Source organism: Podarcis cretensis, assembly GCF_951804945.1.
Source record: "Podarcis cretensis genome assembly, chromosome: 4".
Lineage (NCBI taxonomy): Eukaryota > Metazoa > Chordata > Lepidosauria > Squamata > Lacertidae > Podarcis > Podarcis cretensis.
This window is the reverse complement of record NC_137173.1, coordinates 3,601,147-3,618,269: the sequence shown is the minus strand read 5'-3', so window position 1 is coordinate 3,618,269 and position 17,123 is coordinate 3,601,147. Positions and strand designations below refer to the sequence as shown.

General features: G+C 43.7%; 1 protein-coding gene across 1 annotated transcript; it reads left to right on the top strand.

Moving 5' to 3' along the window:
- The first annotated feature begins 1,753 nt into the window (after positions 1 to 1,753).
- Positions 1,754 to 16,795, top strand: LOC307214708 (uncharacterized protein). The gene is made up of 6 exons (XM_079973628.1): positions 1,754 to 1,895; positions 2,854 to 3,346; positions 3,543 to 3,624; positions 4,100 to 4,182; positions 5,113 to 5,239; positions 14,599 to 16,795. The coding sequence occupies exons 2-6, from the start codon at positions 2,945 to 2,947 to the stop codon at positions 16,275 to 16,277; spliced, it is 2,373 nt and encodes a 790-aa protein (XP_079829754.1). The 5' UTR covers positions 1,754 to 1,895; positions 2,854 to 2,944; the 3' UTR covers positions 16,278 to 16,795.
- The last annotated feature ends 328 nt before the right edge of the window (positions 16,796 to 17,123 follow it).

Genomic DNA, 17,123 nt, shown 5'->3' with positions numbered 1-17,123 from the left:
AGGAATTGGTTCACCTCCCCCCCCCCCAAATATAGTCTGACACCCCCCCACACATGGTCTGAGGGACGGTGGACTGACTCACGGCTGAAAAAGGTTGCTGCCCCCTGCCCCAGGCTAACAAAATGGTCAATATCCGGTTCCACTCCACCCTTTCAAAATTTAAATAACAAAATGGATCCCAACTTTCAGAGCATGTAAACCACATGAGTGAAAAGACCCCTGTGCCACTCACAGAAATAGGATTAAATTCCTTCTCCCACCTTTAAAGTAAACGTCTACGTAATGAAACCAAATCGACCCAAGTCTGCCTTCCTCCGCCAATCTGAACTTCACTCTTCAAGCCAAAAGACAACACTTCCCCGTCCCCAGGTGAAAACACCTGGCCTTTCATGGGTAGAGCCGCCACCACGCCAGTGGCGTTTACCTCAGCGCTGCGCGAGGAATGGCTGAGTGGGCGGCGAGATGCTTTCATCCTCGGACACTTGGCGGGTACTGAAATGGCCGTGCAGGCCAGATTCACGATCCTGGTGGGCTGGAATCGGCCCAGGGAACATAGAATGAGGACCCCTGGTCTACACTGACTGGCAGCAGCTCCCCAGAGTTTCAGGCAGGGATTTCGTCCAGCCCTTGCAGGAGATGTCAGGGGTTGACTATGGGAAATTCTGCATGCCAAGCAGGTGCTCCAGGGCTCCCCATATTTCCCCTGTCGTTCAACGTTATGCTATTAGCAAACGTGGATATTCCACCCGCCTATTTTGAAAGGAGAAAACTCACCTGATCAATTTAATAAATAATAATAATAATAATAATAATAATAATAATAATAATACATTTATACTCTGCCCATCTGGTTGGGTTTCCCCAGCCACTCTGGGCGGCTTCCAACAAAATATTAAAATACAATAGTCCAACAAATATTAAAAGCTTCCCTAAACATAATAACAACAACCATCCATTTCTGGAAAGGGAAATGGCATACTTTTGTATATTAGTATGAAAAGCATGCATAAGAAGGTATTACTCATTTATGATGAGAATAGGATTTATTTATTTTGAACTTTGCTTGGTTCCTCCTTGGCAGCCAGTGCGATTCTTTCAGCAGGGCTCGAACTCAGGACCCGCTGCCTTGAGGGACATCTAAGAGCAGTTGGGCAGGGGAAAGGTCTCCCTTGGGAGGTGGGGGACTCTCCTTCCTTGGAGGTTTCTCAGCAGAGATCGGACGGCCATCTGCCCTGGATGCTTGAGCGGAGATCCCTGCACTGCTGGGGGTTGGACTAGATGACCCTGGGATCCCCTCCTCTCTCTCCACTCCGGAATTCCAGGAGGAGCTTCCTTGCCTCCTGCAAAGCCCTTTTCCCTGCAGGCTCTTCCTCTGGTTTCTGGCCAAGGGAGGGAGATGCTCAGAGTCCAGCCAAGAGCCTCACCCCCAAAAGGATATCTGGGCATGGGCGGAGCCGGGGGGGGCAGCTCCCCCCCCCCGAAATCCATAAGAAATAATAAAAATCTGAGAAAGGGCTGAGCGAGGGAGGGCTCGGCTTTGCAAGGGTTAAAGGGAACCGAGCTGCCTTCCTAGAGAGGACAGGAAGCGGGGGGGGGGCAGGTCCTCCAGAGCCAAGGCCCCTCCCTCCCTCCCCAGTCCTTTCCTGCAAGGAAGGGGGGGAGGTGTTGCTTTGGTGTCTCTCCTGCAAGGGCCGAATCGCAGCTCCCTCCTGGGATCTGGTGAGTCCATAGCTGTCAACTTTGAGATTTGAAAATAAAAGGGATCAGCAGCCTTGAAAATAAAAGGGATCAGCAGCCTCACCTATCTACCAATCCGGGATAGCAGCAGGAAGCAGCGGAAACGGCGCTGCAATAAGGGAATTTCCCGCAAAAAAAGGGAAGGTTGACAGCTATGGGTGAGTCTCCTCTCTCTCCCCCAAGAGGGTGCAGTGGGGAGACGGGGGGGGGGGTGCCAGGGCTGCAGCAGGGGAGGGGGCCTGGGGGGCCTGATCTGCTCCTGCAGGGGGGGGGGGGGACAAGTCAGGGAGGAGGAGAGGGTCCTGCCAGGGAGGGGCCAGGTCTGCCACGCTCTCCTTCCTGCAGATCAGAGGATCCCAAACTCATTTGGCCCTCCGCCCCCCCCCCTTTCATAAAAAACTCCCTTCTTTAAACAAAAGAGTCCCTGGGACTTAAACTCTGTGTGACATCGCTCAGCCTCATTGCGCAACAGAGGAAACAGGTGCAAATGGTTTTCCAAAGCTGGACGGGGAGGTGGACTAGCCCCCCCCCCAAAAAAAAAGGTGGGAGAGAGAGGCCAGGAATAAAGAGAGGGATCCCAGCCCATGGTCTGGCTGCTGCATTGGGGACCAGTTTGTGTTAAGCTATCTAACAGAACAACAACAAAAATCAAGGGAGATGTCTTTTGCCCCGCCCACTTGGCCCTCAGGGGGTTGGCCAGATACATTCCTAGCCCTCAGAAGAGAGAAAAAGAGATCTCACCCCACAAATCTGTCTGGACAGCTGCAGAGATTGCAGAAAAGGAGACAGAAGCAGGGAGTGGAGGTGGGGTGAGGGTGGGGCTGGGGAGCAACTCCAGAGGACCCCCAGGTCAGGACCCCCACTAGAGAAAAGCATCCATTTATCACAAGATACAAATGACTCCCTTGTCATTTGGTTCTGACTTCATGCGTTGACTGGAAGGATGGAGAAACCAGGTTGATTAATCTGGCAGAAATCCCTTCAGTTGCCTCCACATTCTGCATTGCTTGAAGGCTAGATACTTAGTTCTTCTCCTCTTCCTCCTCCTCTTTCTTTTCAAAAAGATATCTTATGGTTTGGGATGCGGTGTAACAGAACAATGTATTTGCTTTCTAGGATTTGCTAGAGCTTCTCATTTAGACGGGCAGAACTTGGCAGAAGACCAAAGGGTTTCTTCCGATCTCTCAGAGGCTTCCTGAGAGCGCAGATGGATGAGCGAGACTCAGCTGGCCCTGGAACAGGAAGAGGCCATGCCAGCCAAACTGGGAGCACTGGGGGCTTCTGGGAAAACTCTGTGCAGAAGATCCTGGGTGAGGAGGACACCCTCCGCTCAGAGCTGCAGAGCCGGCAGTTGAGGCAGTTCTGCTGCCAGGAGGCCAAAGGACCCCGAGAGGTTTGCAGCCGACTCTACCACCTTTGCCATCAGTGGCTGAAGCCAGAAAGGCACACGAAAGCTGAGATGCTGGACCTGGTGATCTTGGAGCAGTTCCTGGCTGTCCTTCCCCCGGAGATGGAGAGCTGGGTGAGGGACTGTGGAGCGGAGACCAGTTCCCAGGCGGTGGCCCTGGCCGAAGGTTTCCTCCTGAGTCAGGCAGAGGAGAGAAAGCAGGTGAGAGAGACTTTCCTCTGGATACTCCCAAGGGGCTCCAAACAGGACAGAGAACATCCCATAATGGTCTGCTGATGGCCCATCCTTTTTCTGGGAAAGCATCCATGGAATGCGATCTCACACCCTTCAAGTCTTTGTCATTCTCTTTCTAGTATTTCTCCCCATTCTCTGTTTTGAATCCTTGTTTCTTTCTCAGGGAAAGGATCTCTTTGCAGAAATGGACCTGGATTCCTGTGAGGCAGAGAGGCCTCCGTTGGACACCAGAGAGAGGCCACTGGGTAAGGAGGAAGGTGGTTTTTCTCCATTTGACAAAACAAAATAAAAAAATTCCTTCCAGTAGCACCTTAAAGACCAACTAAGTTAGTTCTTGGTATGAGCCTTCGTGTGCATGCACACTTCTTTTAAGTTGGTCTTTAAGGTGCTACTGGAAGGAATTTTTTAATTTTGTTTTGACTATGGCAGACCAACACGGCTACCTATCTGTAACTTTCTCCATTTGGTCTCATTCTGTTGGTTTCCCAACTCATCTGAGGGTTCTTTTCATCTTGTTTTGGGGGGAGACAGTTGGGACCAAGGGTCCAGAGGAGGGGAGATGTATTTCTGCACAACAAACATATGAAATGGGCACAAACCTCCAAATACTCTCAGTAGGGAAGTCTTTCTCAAAGGCCCATCTGTAGTTAGAGATGCCCTGTTTCACCTGTGAGAGAAGCAGACACTCCTGGCGTCCTGCTTACCTTTTTTCTCTTGCAGGTGACAAAAGGATGCCAGCAAGACCTCCTGATCCGCCTTTTCATGGGGGCAGAAGGGAAGCAGCGGCTGTGGAACCAGATCAGGTCAGGGGAAGCTGCCTTGTGGGAACAGAGGCCGAGGGATGGAGCAATGTCATGGACTGGTTGGGCACAGAGGAATGGTGGGAGGAAACAGCTAGGGAACCAGGAAGGGAAGATGGCTCAGAGCCCAAGAAGTGGAGGTAGAAGAAGGATGGGCGGTCAGAGGGAGAAGAGGGAGAAGCCTGGGAAGAGGAGGTGTCAGAAGCTGAAGGGCGTAGTGAGCTGGGAGACTCTGTGGCAGAATGCAGTGGAGAATCAGAGGCAGAAGAGGAGGGAGGCAAGTGGGAGAGGAAGGTCGAGAGGCTGAGGTGAGTCAGGAGAAGGAGGAGCCACCGGTGGCTCCCTCTCCTTCTGCCAGAAGCCACCCTCCCTGCTTGTCATTCAGAGCCAGGAGACCCCCTGCAATGCAGGAATCTCTTCTAGATCATCCAAGACAGATGGCCATTCAAAATAGGCTTATTTTATTTCTAGATGCAAAAATAGCTGTATGCAAAAATAGGTTTCTAAGCAGTGGACAAATGAGAACAAATAGCGGCCTGGATTCATCTAACCAGCCCCATCGGCTGCAAAATGGGGCCTGCCTCCCATTCCTCCCCCTCCCCATTCCTCCATGAACCCCTTGAATTTGTCTCTAGTGCATTGGGAGGGAAGAGCCCAGGAGGAGAGGAGAAAGTGGATCCTTCCATTGGGGAAACTGGAATGCTTGCCTAGGCAGAATGACTTGAAGAACACAAGGTGGAGTACAACTTATTTGAACAAAAACGAATACCCATAATTTAAACTTAGAATAAAATAAGCATCCATAAATAAAATGTGCAGCAAAGCAATCCTATTGAAACAACACCGCAATGTACAGGAAGGAAACAGCAGATCATTGTGGAGCAGATCATATTTCTGCTGTCTCAGAGGCGGACATTTCACTTTTTCTTTTAGGGTCCAGTGTGCTTTGAAGATGTTGCTGTTCGTTTCACGGACGAGGAGTGGGCGTTGCTGGATCCTGACCAGAGAGCTCTGCATAAGGACGTCATGGAGGAGAATCGTGGGATCGTGGCCTCTCTTGGTAAGGCTCCCTGTGCGATTGTCCTATCTGCCTGGAAATTCAAAAAATACCTCAATGTGACCAACCTCATATATTTTCACAGAGCTCAACAGAGCCCCCTATAACACCTGGGAACCTAACACCCCCACAATAAAGAGTAACTTACAGTTTTTTCTTTGAACAATCTTCCTCAAATTATTCCTTTTTCTACCACGATTGGGCTGGTCTCAACTGCCCAGGCCATCTTAAATGTCAGCTTCAGAATTGTTAGGAAAGATAAGTAGCTTCAGGTTTTCTGCTTTTGTTTTTGCTGCTGTCAGTCTTGGGTTGACCAAAGAGACGACTGACATTGGCGATGGAGGGGATGCCATGATTGGGCCAAACTGTCAGGAGAATCAGAACTTACAGGGTTAAACAGTTCTGAGTGACGTCTCACATTCTGAGGCGTGGCATGTTTGCAGAGAGGAGTGTTTTCTCTGTGTTCTTTTTTCCTTTCGCTTTTGCGGCGAGGCAGCAAGATGTGCGCTCTCTCGCTGGGTTGATTTATACTGTTTTTCTACACGATTAAAGACTGTTAAGAGATAAGCAAGAACGCTCGCGTGCAGTCTGATTTATTACACACACACTGCAACAGTTTTCTACCGCTGCGACGACTCTGCTACAGCAAGCTGACGGAGAGCTATCCAAGGGAGCCCAGTGGGGCGCAAGGGAAGCGTGCCGGGCTCCATCCAAAAGCCAACAGAAACAAAATTCATCCCAGAGAAGAGCTAGACTTATTGAATTTCAGGTAGAAGTAGCAGTGGTGGTGGTGATGATGATACAGTGGTACCTCGGTTTACAAACTTTCTGGAACAGGACTATTCTTAAATCAAGGTACCACTGTAGTAATAATAATAATTTATATTTATACCTTGCCCATCTGGCTGGGTTGCCCCAGCCACTCTGGGCAGCTTCCAACACACATATAAACATGAAACATAAATAATAATAATCTGATTCCATATAAAAGAACATTAACTTTAAAATGAACAACTTCTCCTAGTGCCCAAAATTGTGGAGACCTTTTGTGAAAAGTGTATTTCTGAGGTTTGATGGCTCATAACAGTACTTTTGTGTGGAGTAATACCATAAAATTATATAGCAATGGAAAGATAATTTAATGAAGAGTGTAATGCGATGACTTTTATGAAGGAGTATTTATTAGAACAGCAGTCATAAAGAAAAAATGTGAAACCTTTCATAACCATTGGTAACCTTTAGCTTTAATTACGGCCTTACAACGCCTTCCCATGAAGTGAACCAAGTTTTTAGTTCTGCAGCGGTAATAATGGGAAACCAAGACTGAATTATTGCCTCTGTTAATTGGGCTTTATTGCTGGGTTGCTTCTGACTAACAAGTTTCTTTAGTCGGCTCCATAGATTTCTGATTAGGTTAAAGTGTGGGCTATTCCCAGGCCATTCCAGCAGTGAAATATCATTATCTTGAATGCACCTTTTGCACACAGCAGCAACATGACATAGAGCTGAATCCTGTTGAAAATATATAAATGCGGACTTCCGGGTTAGCGCCTCCGGCAATGGCGGAGCTCCTCCACTCGGGAGGAACTTGCTCCGTGAAAAACAGGGTCTGACCACCACGGCGAAGGCGGAGACCCTCTGAAATCACAGGTAGAGAAGCCCGTGAACTTGGGATTTGGCTGACACCTTTTGCGCCCCCCTACTCGTGGGGAGACCCGGTATCGGGAATCCAGGGCGACGTAGGGTGAGCGGCGCGGTGCTTTGAATCGACCGCTTCTTTCACGGAGTGAAGCCGCATTGCTGCTGTCGGAGAGCGCTGACTTTTTTCCTGTGGACAATTGGATTTTAAACAACAACCTGTGAGTAGAAAGGAAAATTGGACTTTTAAAATAATTTAATTTGGCACCGAACGGGGAAGGTTCAAACAGGAAGTCCACCTTCCCTTTCTGTAAACAGACTGAAGCAAAGTAGTCGTTAACTAAGGTCTTGGAAAGTCTCATGTAAAGGATTAAAACTCCACTGATTGAAACTACTTAACCCCCTTGGAAGTAGGGGAAGAGGGGGGGAATTTTGACCAAGTGAACCTGCAGGAGAAAGTGAAAAATCAAAAACTGAATCACCACGTCTCTGAACCTGGGAACGGTTTGCAAAAGTCCTTTGACGGTGAACAGGATAAATTTGACAGCTAGCCATAAAAGAAAGACATTGTTTCCATCGTCCGCTTCTGCGCTTAAAAAGAAGAAAAGGTAACTGAAAACTGTTACTATTTTACTTTTGGAATTGTGCTGGAAAGGATTGATACAAATGGAGACTGTCTTCCTCTAGAGGGAGTTTTGGGACATTGTTACAAAAGTGCAGCTGGAGAATTTGGCTTTAAGATAAAGACCAGGTTTTTTGACCTTGAACATCTCAAGAAACCAGGTTTTGACCTTGAACATCTCAAGAATGTCGGCTAAGGAAGACGTAGTGTCTGTATTGAATAAGACAATTTATCTGTTGGGAAAGCTGCATAAACAGATAGGTGTCATGGCTACTAATATTGATATCTTGGGAATAAAAGTGGGCATCAGCACAGAAGTTGACCAAAATCTGGCACAGGAATCTATTCTAATTGAACAAATGGATGAATCGGAGAAGGAGAAAGTTGTTGTTGTTGAATATAAAGCAATACAAGGGGGAGCCTCAACCTTACAGATGCAAATGAAGGATTACAAGTTGAGGCCCTATATGACTGTAACTAGAAAAAGCCAGATTATGAAATGGGAGCCTGGCCTGGTCTGGAAATGGAAAGTTGGAGAGATCCCCTTATGCAGGGATCAATTGACTTTTGGGATATGGACTTGGGCCAGGAGAAGATTGGAGCTTTTGTTTTTTTTTTTTTTTTTTAAATGATTTTTATTAATTTCCAATTTTTTATCACAAACAAAAGAAAAACAACATAAAAACAAACAAACAACAAACTCATATTTTCTTAACCTTATTTTCATAACCCTCTTTTCCCGGACTTCCCCATACCTTTCCCTTTTTGCATCCTTAGTTTAGTACCATTATTCAGCAATCTATCTTACCCAATTAAATATAAATTTGTCCTCTTTCTCTATTCCACCCTAAATTTTTAAACCCAATTATCGCTGCAATTCTACGTCTTCTTTTCCCTCAGCATTTTAACACTCCTCAGTTTTATAATAATTCTTAAGATACATCTTAAATTTCTTCCAATCTTCTTCCACAGTCTCTCTCTCTTGGTCGCGGATTCTGCCGGTCATTTCTGCCAATCCCATAAAGTCAATCACTTTCGCCTGCCACTCCTCCAGCGTGGGTAGCTCTTGTGTCTTCCAATACTTTGCTAGAAGAATCCTTGCTGCCGTAGTAGCGTACAAAAAGAAATTCTTATCCTTCTTCGGCACCAACTGGCCGACCATACCCAAGAGAAATGCCTCTGGTTTCTTGTTAAAGGTGCACTTAAGCACTTTCTTAATTTCATTATAAATCATTTCCCAGAAGGCCTTAATCTTTGGGCAGGTCCACCAAAGGTGGAAAAAGGTACCCTCAGTCTCTTTACATTTCCAGCATTTGTTATTGGGCAAATGGTAAATCTTCGCAAGCTTGACTGGGGTCATGTACCACCTGTAAATCATTTTCATAATGTTTTCTCGTAAGGCATTGCATGCCGTAAATTTAATACCTGTGGTCCATAACTGCTCCCAGTCAGCAAACATAATGTCATGACCTATGTCCTGTGCCCATTTAACCATAGCAGACTTCACTGTCTCATCTATTGTATTCCACTTCAACAGCAAGTTGTACATTCTCGATAAATTCTTAGTATTGGGTTCTAACAATTCTGTTTCCAATTTCGATTTCTCCACCTGGAAACCAATTTTCCTGTCTTGTTTGAAAGCCTCCATTATTTGAAAATAATGGAGCCAATCTCGTACCTTGGACTTTATTTTCTCATAACTTTGTAATTTAAATTCACCACCTTCTTGTTCTAAAATCTCAGAGTATTTCGGCCAATTGGTTGTCATATTAAGTTTCTTTACTTCCTTAGCCTCCATAGGTGAAAGCCACCTGGGAGTTCTGTTTTCCAGTAAATCTTTATACCGTATCCATACATTATATAGTGCTTTCCTGACAATATGATTTTTGAAACCCTTATACACTTTAGCCTTGTCATACCAGATATATGCATGCCAACCAAAATTATTGTCAAATCCTTCCAAATCTAGAATGTCTGCATTTTCAAGAAGTAGCCAATCTTTTAACCAGCAGAAAGCTGCCGATTCATAGTAAAGTCTTAAGTCCGGCAGGGCAAACCCCCCTCTTTCTTTAGAATCAGTAAGTATCTTAAACTTAATTCTGGGCTTTTTGCCCTGCCAGACAAATTTAGATATGTCTTTCTGCCACTTCTTGAAACAGTCCAGTTTATCAACAATTTGTAATGTCTGAAACAAAAACAACATTCTAGGCAATACATTCATTTTGATCACTGCTATTCGACCTAACAAGGAAAGCTTCAGGTTTGACCATATTTCTAAGTCTTTCTTTATCTCAGTCCAGCACTTGTCATAGTTGTCCTTAAATAAGTTCACATTCTTAGATGTCATGTTAATCCCCAGGTATTTTACACTCTTTGCCACCACTAACCCAGTTTCCTCTTGGAATCTTTCCCTTTCAACATTTGTTAAGTTCTTTTCCAATACCTTGGTTTTTTGTTTATTCAACTTAAATCCTGCGACCTGGCCAAATACTTGAATTAATTCCAAAGCTCTTTTGGTACTAGTGTCTGGCTCTTGCAAGGTCAGTACTAAGTCATCTGCAAAAGCCTTTAATTTGTAATGTCTGGCTCCGACCTGAATCCCTTTTACCAGCTGATCTCCCCTAATCATATTTAACAGGACCTCCAGGACCGATATAAAAAGTAATGGGGATATTGGGCACCCCTGACGTGTCCCTTTTTCTATAGGTAGTTCATCCATAACCACATTATTTACAATTAACTTCGCCTTTTGCTCAGAATAAATTGCACTTATACCATTTTCAAACCTTTGGCCTACCCCCATCCCATGGAGATTCTTTTTCATAAATTTCCAAGATATATTGTCAAAGGCTTTCTCCGCGTCCACAAAAATTAAAACTGCCTTCGTATTAATGTTCACTGTCAGCATTTCTATAATGTCAATTATATTCCTCACATTAGTAGATATATGCCTACCCGGGAGAAAGCCTGCCTGGTCTTTATGAATCTCCTCCACCAGCACCTTCTTTAGTCTTTTTGCCAAAATGTCTGCAAAAATTTTGTAATCCACATTAAGTAGTGATATAGGGCGGTAGTTCTTGATCTGTTTTTTATCAACCTCAGTCTTTGGTATAAGTGTGATGAAGGCTTCTTTCCACGTCTCAGGTGCCCTTTTCCCCTCTAATATCTCGTTGCAAACCTCCTTAAGTGGCTGAATTATCCAGTCTTTCAAAGCTTTGTAATATCTGGAGGTTAGTCCATCTGGCCCTGGAGATTTCCCCAGTTGCATGTTTTGAATGGCACCCTCAATTTCTTGTTCAGTTATTTTCTCATTTAAAAACGCCATACTTTGTTGCGAAATTTTTTGTAATCCATATTTCTTAAGAAATTCTTCAATGTCTCTTTCGTTTTCCGGCCCTTGTGCATACAGTCTTCTGAAATAGCTCTGAAAGCAGTTACTGATCTCATTTGGTTTCGAAATATTCTTTCCATCTACCTCCAAACTTGTAACTGTGTTCAATTTCAATCTCTTCTTCAATTGCCATGACAGGAGTTTCCCACATTTATCTGCCGATTCAAATGTCTTTTGTCTCATTCGTTTAATTTTCCATTCAATCTCCTGGTTCATCAATTCCATATATTGCTTCTGATACAATTTGATTTGTCTCAGAATCTCATGTGACTTTGGGTTGGATCTCAGTTTCTTTTCACTGTCTTTTATCCTTTCCAAAATTTTGTCTTTCTTCTCCTGTTGTTTCCTCCTTTTCAAGGAGTTCTGCTGTATCAAGAAACCCCTCATCACGGCCTTGCTTGCGTCCCAGATCACTCGTTTCTCCACTTCTGTCCTTAGATTTATCTCAAAATAGTCCTTCAAAGTCTTTTGGGCCTTTTGGTACACCTCTGGATCTTTAAATAGGGTGTCATTCATTCTCCATCTAAAAGAGCCAGCTGTTGTTGTTTTCATTTCCATCTTTACTGCATTGTGGTCGGAGCATGTCTTTGGGCAGATTTCCACTTTCTTTATCTTGGGAGCCATCCCACTAGTAATCCATATTTGATCTATTCTTGTCCAGGTCATCTGTGATTCTGAAAAGAATGTTCCCTCCCTCTCAAGGGGGTTTCTTATTCTCCAAATGTCGATCAAGTCCAAGTTATCAGTCATTTCAAAGAAAGTCTTAGGTAGTCTCCCATCCTTGGAGATCACCTGTCTTTGCGCTTTGTCCATATTTGTAGATACAACCCCATTCATATCGCCTAATAAAATCACTTTGTAATCCAGATAATTTGTTAATGTCTCATGTAATTTCTTATAGAATTCTGCCTTCCCTTCATGAAGATTGGAGCTTTTGGGGCCTTTGGATTTGGAGGAATTGCAAAACAAGATTTGGAATGCTTTATGGGCCCTAGCTTTAATCATGGAGACCTGGCCGACTTATTAAGAAGGAATAAAAGTATTGTTGGGTTGGAGCTTCCCCGAGATCTGCTTTTTAGTATCAAAGATCATCAAGAAGATCGGCAGAAGGGACGTGAAGAAGAGTTAAGAGCCTCGGATATAAGATCTCCAGGTTGATGGACTGTTGGGGGTTGATGGAAGTGACGGCAGGGGCCGAGACCAGGGAGAGGAGACAGTGGAAGAAGATTGGGAATTTAAAGTGTATATATGGAGACTTTAAAAATTTAATGAGGGATGGAAAAATCGTGGAATGAAATTTTATGACCCATGGGGAAATGTCTTAAGAGATTAAGTTCAAATATATTAGTTTTAATGAGATAAGATTAAATAAAGTAAAAATGGATTGTTAATTGGTGAAAGAAGAGAATGTAAAATTACAGTATATTAAGATAAACTATTAGGATAAAAACAAAGATGAAGGATTTGCTGAAATATTTAATTGAACTAGAATACAAAAAAGGGAGGTGTGAGGAGGTCAAGGAAATAAGCTAAGGAAAGAAAGTTATGTAAAGGTTTGACTTGTTCTTTTTTAATTGTATGTATCTTTTCTTCTTCTTTCTTTTCTTTTCTTTCTTTTTTTGGATGCGACTTGCTTTTAGGCATTGTTTTATTTTATTTTATTTGTTTAACTTGGTGTTTTATTTTGTTTTTATATATATATATATTTTCATGTAACCTTTAAAATCTTAATAAAATTTATTTAAAAAAAGGAAAAGAAAAGAAAATATATAAATGCTTCGGTATCTGGGAAAAGATCACCTGCGGAACACTTCAGTGTGGGCTCACATATTTCGTCTATGCATTTTTCCGCATTTATATTCCCATTAACGACGCAAATTCTGCCCACACCTTTTGCTGCGATACAACCCCAGATCATCACACTGTCTGGGTGTTTCACGGTCAGTGTAATGCAAGTAGGATGTAAATCTTCTCTGATTCTTCTCCTTGCGTATTTCATGCCATCACTACCAAGCAAGGAGATTTGGGTCTCATCCCTCCAAATAACACCGCCCCATTGTTCCACTGTACAGTTAACATGGGTTTCATCTTTTCAACCTTTGCTTGAGAGATAACAATGGCTTTTTCTTAGAATTCTAATTTAGACCAGTCCTTGCACTCAACTTCCCATTACATTGTGCCATGTCATCTGGTATACACCCAGATGATTTTCTTCTGTCATGTAGGCAGAGTCTCTCCACTTGTCCATCGTCACTTTTGTAGTGACTGAGTCTCCTTATACCTCTTCAAAAATATAGAAAGGCCAACTTTGGTTAAGTTTTCCCCAATCTTTCTTCTAATTTCTTCATAACTGTAGCCTTGCTCACTTAATAATAATAATAATAATAATAATAATAATAATAATAATTTATTTATACCCCGCCCTCCCCAGCCAAGGCCGGGCTCAGAGCGGCTTACAAGCAATAATAAAAACAAGATGAATGATTACAACTTAAAAACAAAAATAAAATACAACATTAAAATATTAAAATGTAGCCTCATCGCAGGAGGAGAAGGAAAAGAAAAAAAAGAGAGAGAGAGGGAGGGAATCAAATTGGCTCCAAGCCAAAGGCCAGGCGGAACAACTCTGTCTTACAGGCCCTGCGGAAAGAAATCAGATCCTGCAGGGCCCTGGTCTCATGAGGCAGAGCGTTCCACCAGGCCGGAGCCAGAGCTGAAAAGGCCCTGGCTCTGGTTGAAGCCAATCTAACTTCCTTAGGGCCTGAGACCACTAGGGTGTTGTTATTTATGGACCTTGAGGCTCTCCGTGGGGCATACCGGGAGAGGCGGTCCCGTAGGTACGAGGATCCTAGGCCATGAAGGGCTTTAAAGGTCAAAAGCAGCACCTTAAATCTGACCCTGTACTCCACCGGGAGCCAGTGCAGCTTGAAAAACACTGGGTGAATATGCTCCCATGGCAGAGACACCATGAGGAGCCTCGCTGCAGCATTCTGCACCCACTGGAGTTTCTGGGACAGCTTCAAGGGCAGCCCCGCGTAGAGCGAATTACAGTAGTCAAGCCTGGAGATGACCGTCGAATGGATCACTGTGGCCAAGTCGGGGCAGGAAAGGTAAGGGACCAACTGCTTGATGCGGCGAAGGTGGAAAAATGTCGCCTTGGCTGTTGCTGTAACCTGCGCCTTAATAGTACAATCTTACATCACTTTCTGGGGACCACTCAACTCCTTGTGCCATTTCTATAATTTTATTATGTTTTACACCCTCACTAAATGAAAGAACACACCAAACCAACCAACTTGATAGCAATCACATAAGACACTGACAAAAGTCAACCAAAGCAAGTTGTGCTTCCTTTTTCTGGTTATTTGGCTATAACGTTTGATAGAATATGAACAAACTTTGTTGGATTGCATTCTTGATTGCATTTTTGATCTAACTATCTTTCCACTGATATATAATTTTATGACATTACTCCAAATGAAGTGGTGTTATAAGCCATCATAACTCTGAAATACGCTTTTTTCCAAAAGTCTTTCACAATTTTGTCCACTACTTTATATCAAACAAAGCAACATTCAACAACACATCAGAATCTCATAATAAATATGTTGGTTAATGACAAACAACACAGGTAATGAACACACACGCAACTCCCTTCAGTTCTTCTCCATTTGCTCCTGAGGCTCTAATCCCTTTTTGTCCCCAATGCAGATTGTGATGAATTGGAAATCGAGAACAAAGGTGACCACGAAAAAATCCCCAGAGAGGAGAAGCCACAAAAAAATTTGGAGTGTGGAGAAAGCTGCAGTCAGAGCTCCAATTCCACTTCCCATCAACAAAATCTCATTGGAAAGAAACTCTATCAGTGCATGGGATGTGAAAAGAGCTTCACTCATAGCTCCTCTCTCACTTCCCATCAAAGAATTCATACAGGGGAGAAACCCTATCAGTGTGTGGAATGTGGAAAGAACTTCACTCATAGCTCCTCTCTCACTTCCCATCAAAGAATTCATACAGGGGAGAAACCCTATCAGTGTGTGGAATGTGGAAAGAGCTTCACTCATAGCTCCTCTCTCACTTCCCATCAAAGAATTCATAGAGGGGAGAAACCCTATCAGTGTGTGGAATGTGGAAAGAGCTTCAGAAAGAGCTCCGATCTCACTTCTCATCAAAGAATTCATATAGGGGAGAAACCCTATCAGTGTGTGGAATGTGGAAAGAGCTTCACTGATAGCTCCACTCTCACTTCCCATCAAAGAATTCATACAGGGGAGAAACCCTATCAGTGTATGGAATGTGGAAAGAGCTTCAGTCAGAGGTCCAATCTCACTTCCCATCAAAGAATTCATACGGGGGAGAAACCCTATCAGTGTGTGGAATGTGGAAAGAGCTTCAGGAAGAGCTCCGATCTCACTTCCCATCAAAGAATTCATATAGGGGAGAAACCCTATCAGTGTGTGGAATGTGGAAAGAGCTTCACTGATAGCTCCTCTCTCACTTATCATCAAAGAATTCATACAGGGGAGAAACCCTATCAGTGTGTGGAATGTGGAAAGCGCTTCAGTCGGAGCTCCAATCTCACTTCCCATCAAAGAATTCATACGGGGGAGAAACCCTATCAGTGTGTGGAATGTGGAAAGAGCTTCACTCATAGCTCCCATCTCACTTCCCATCAAAGAATTCATACAGGGGAGAAACCCTATCCGTGCGTAGAATGTGGAAAGAGCTTCAGTCAGAGCTCCTCTCTCACTTCTCATCAACGAATTCATAAAGGGGAGAAACCCTATCAGTGTGTGGAATGTGGAAAGAGCTTCAGTCAGATCTCCACTCTCACTTCCCATCGAAGAATTCATACAGGAGAGAAACCCTATCAGTGTGTGGAATGTGGAAAGAGCTTCACTGATAGCTCCTCTCTCACTTCCCATCGAAGAATTCATACAGGGGAGAAAGCATATCAGTGTGTGAAATGTGGAAAGAGCTTCATTAGAAACTCCGATCTCACTTGCCATCAAAGGATTCATACAGGAGAGAAACCCTATCAGTGTGTGGAATGTGGAAAGAGCTTCACATGTAGCTCCTCTCTCACTTCCCATCAAAGAACTCATACAGGGGAGAAAGCATATCAGTGTGTGGAATGTGGAAAGAGCTTCATTAGAAATTCCGATCTCACTTGCCATCAAAGGATTCATACAGGAGAGAAACCCTATCAGTGTGTGGAATGTGGAAAGAGCTTCACATGTAGCTCCTCTCTCACTTCCCATTACAGAAATCACACAGGGGAGAAACCCTATCAGTGCATGGAATGTGGAAAGAGCTTCACTGTTAGCTCTAAACTCACTTCCCACCAAAGAATCCATACAAAGGTCGGAAAAACCATTATACAGCTTTAGGAGCCAGGAAAATCCGCACCTTTTTAACCAGGCTTTTTTTTATTGACATCTAATGCTATTTCAACACGTGATGTTTTGTGTTTTTATATTCTGAAACTTGTGGGTGTAGGGAATACAGCCACTCTTAAATTCCTAGGGGTCTTTCCCCCCCATAAAATATATGTGTTTGATTGGTACATTTATATATATATATAATCACCTAAAAATTTGTATAACAATTTCCCCCTTTGGGGATATAATTTTTTTCTGAAAAAAAATTACCCCACAAATAATAACCTGTTATGTTGTAAATGGATGCCTTCATGTAAATCTTAAGAGACTTGCATGTCAGGCCTCTTAAAGCTGTTTGCAGATGTAGCAGTGCACATAGCTGGACATAGGGTATCACATAAAAAATAACACATGTTGCATTTTGTACAAAATTACTTGTGGCATACTTGCAGTTTGGGAAAAACATTCTCAATAGTGGTCTATGCTTTACACTTAGCGGGAAGGTCAAATAATGAGTGAAAAATGCAGTTTGTTTTGTTTCTGCCTTTTTTGTGTGTTCCCAGGTGTCAAAGCTAGCTCTCCTCTGGTCTCACACCTACATCATATCACAGCAGCAACAATCCCTGGTGAATCCCTGTAGGGCTTTCATATTGACCATGTCACCTTGTAGTGGCACAGGTTTGGACATGTCTTGAGAGAGATGTCTTTGCCTTGGCCTTTCTATGGGATTTTTATTATTATTATAGGCTCTGGTCTTCCACTCTAGGGAAGTTGCTCAGTTGTTCCTAAGGGACCAAAAAGCTAATTGCAGCCTGGATACAATTGCCCAATTCAAACGGAGTCCAATTAGAATTT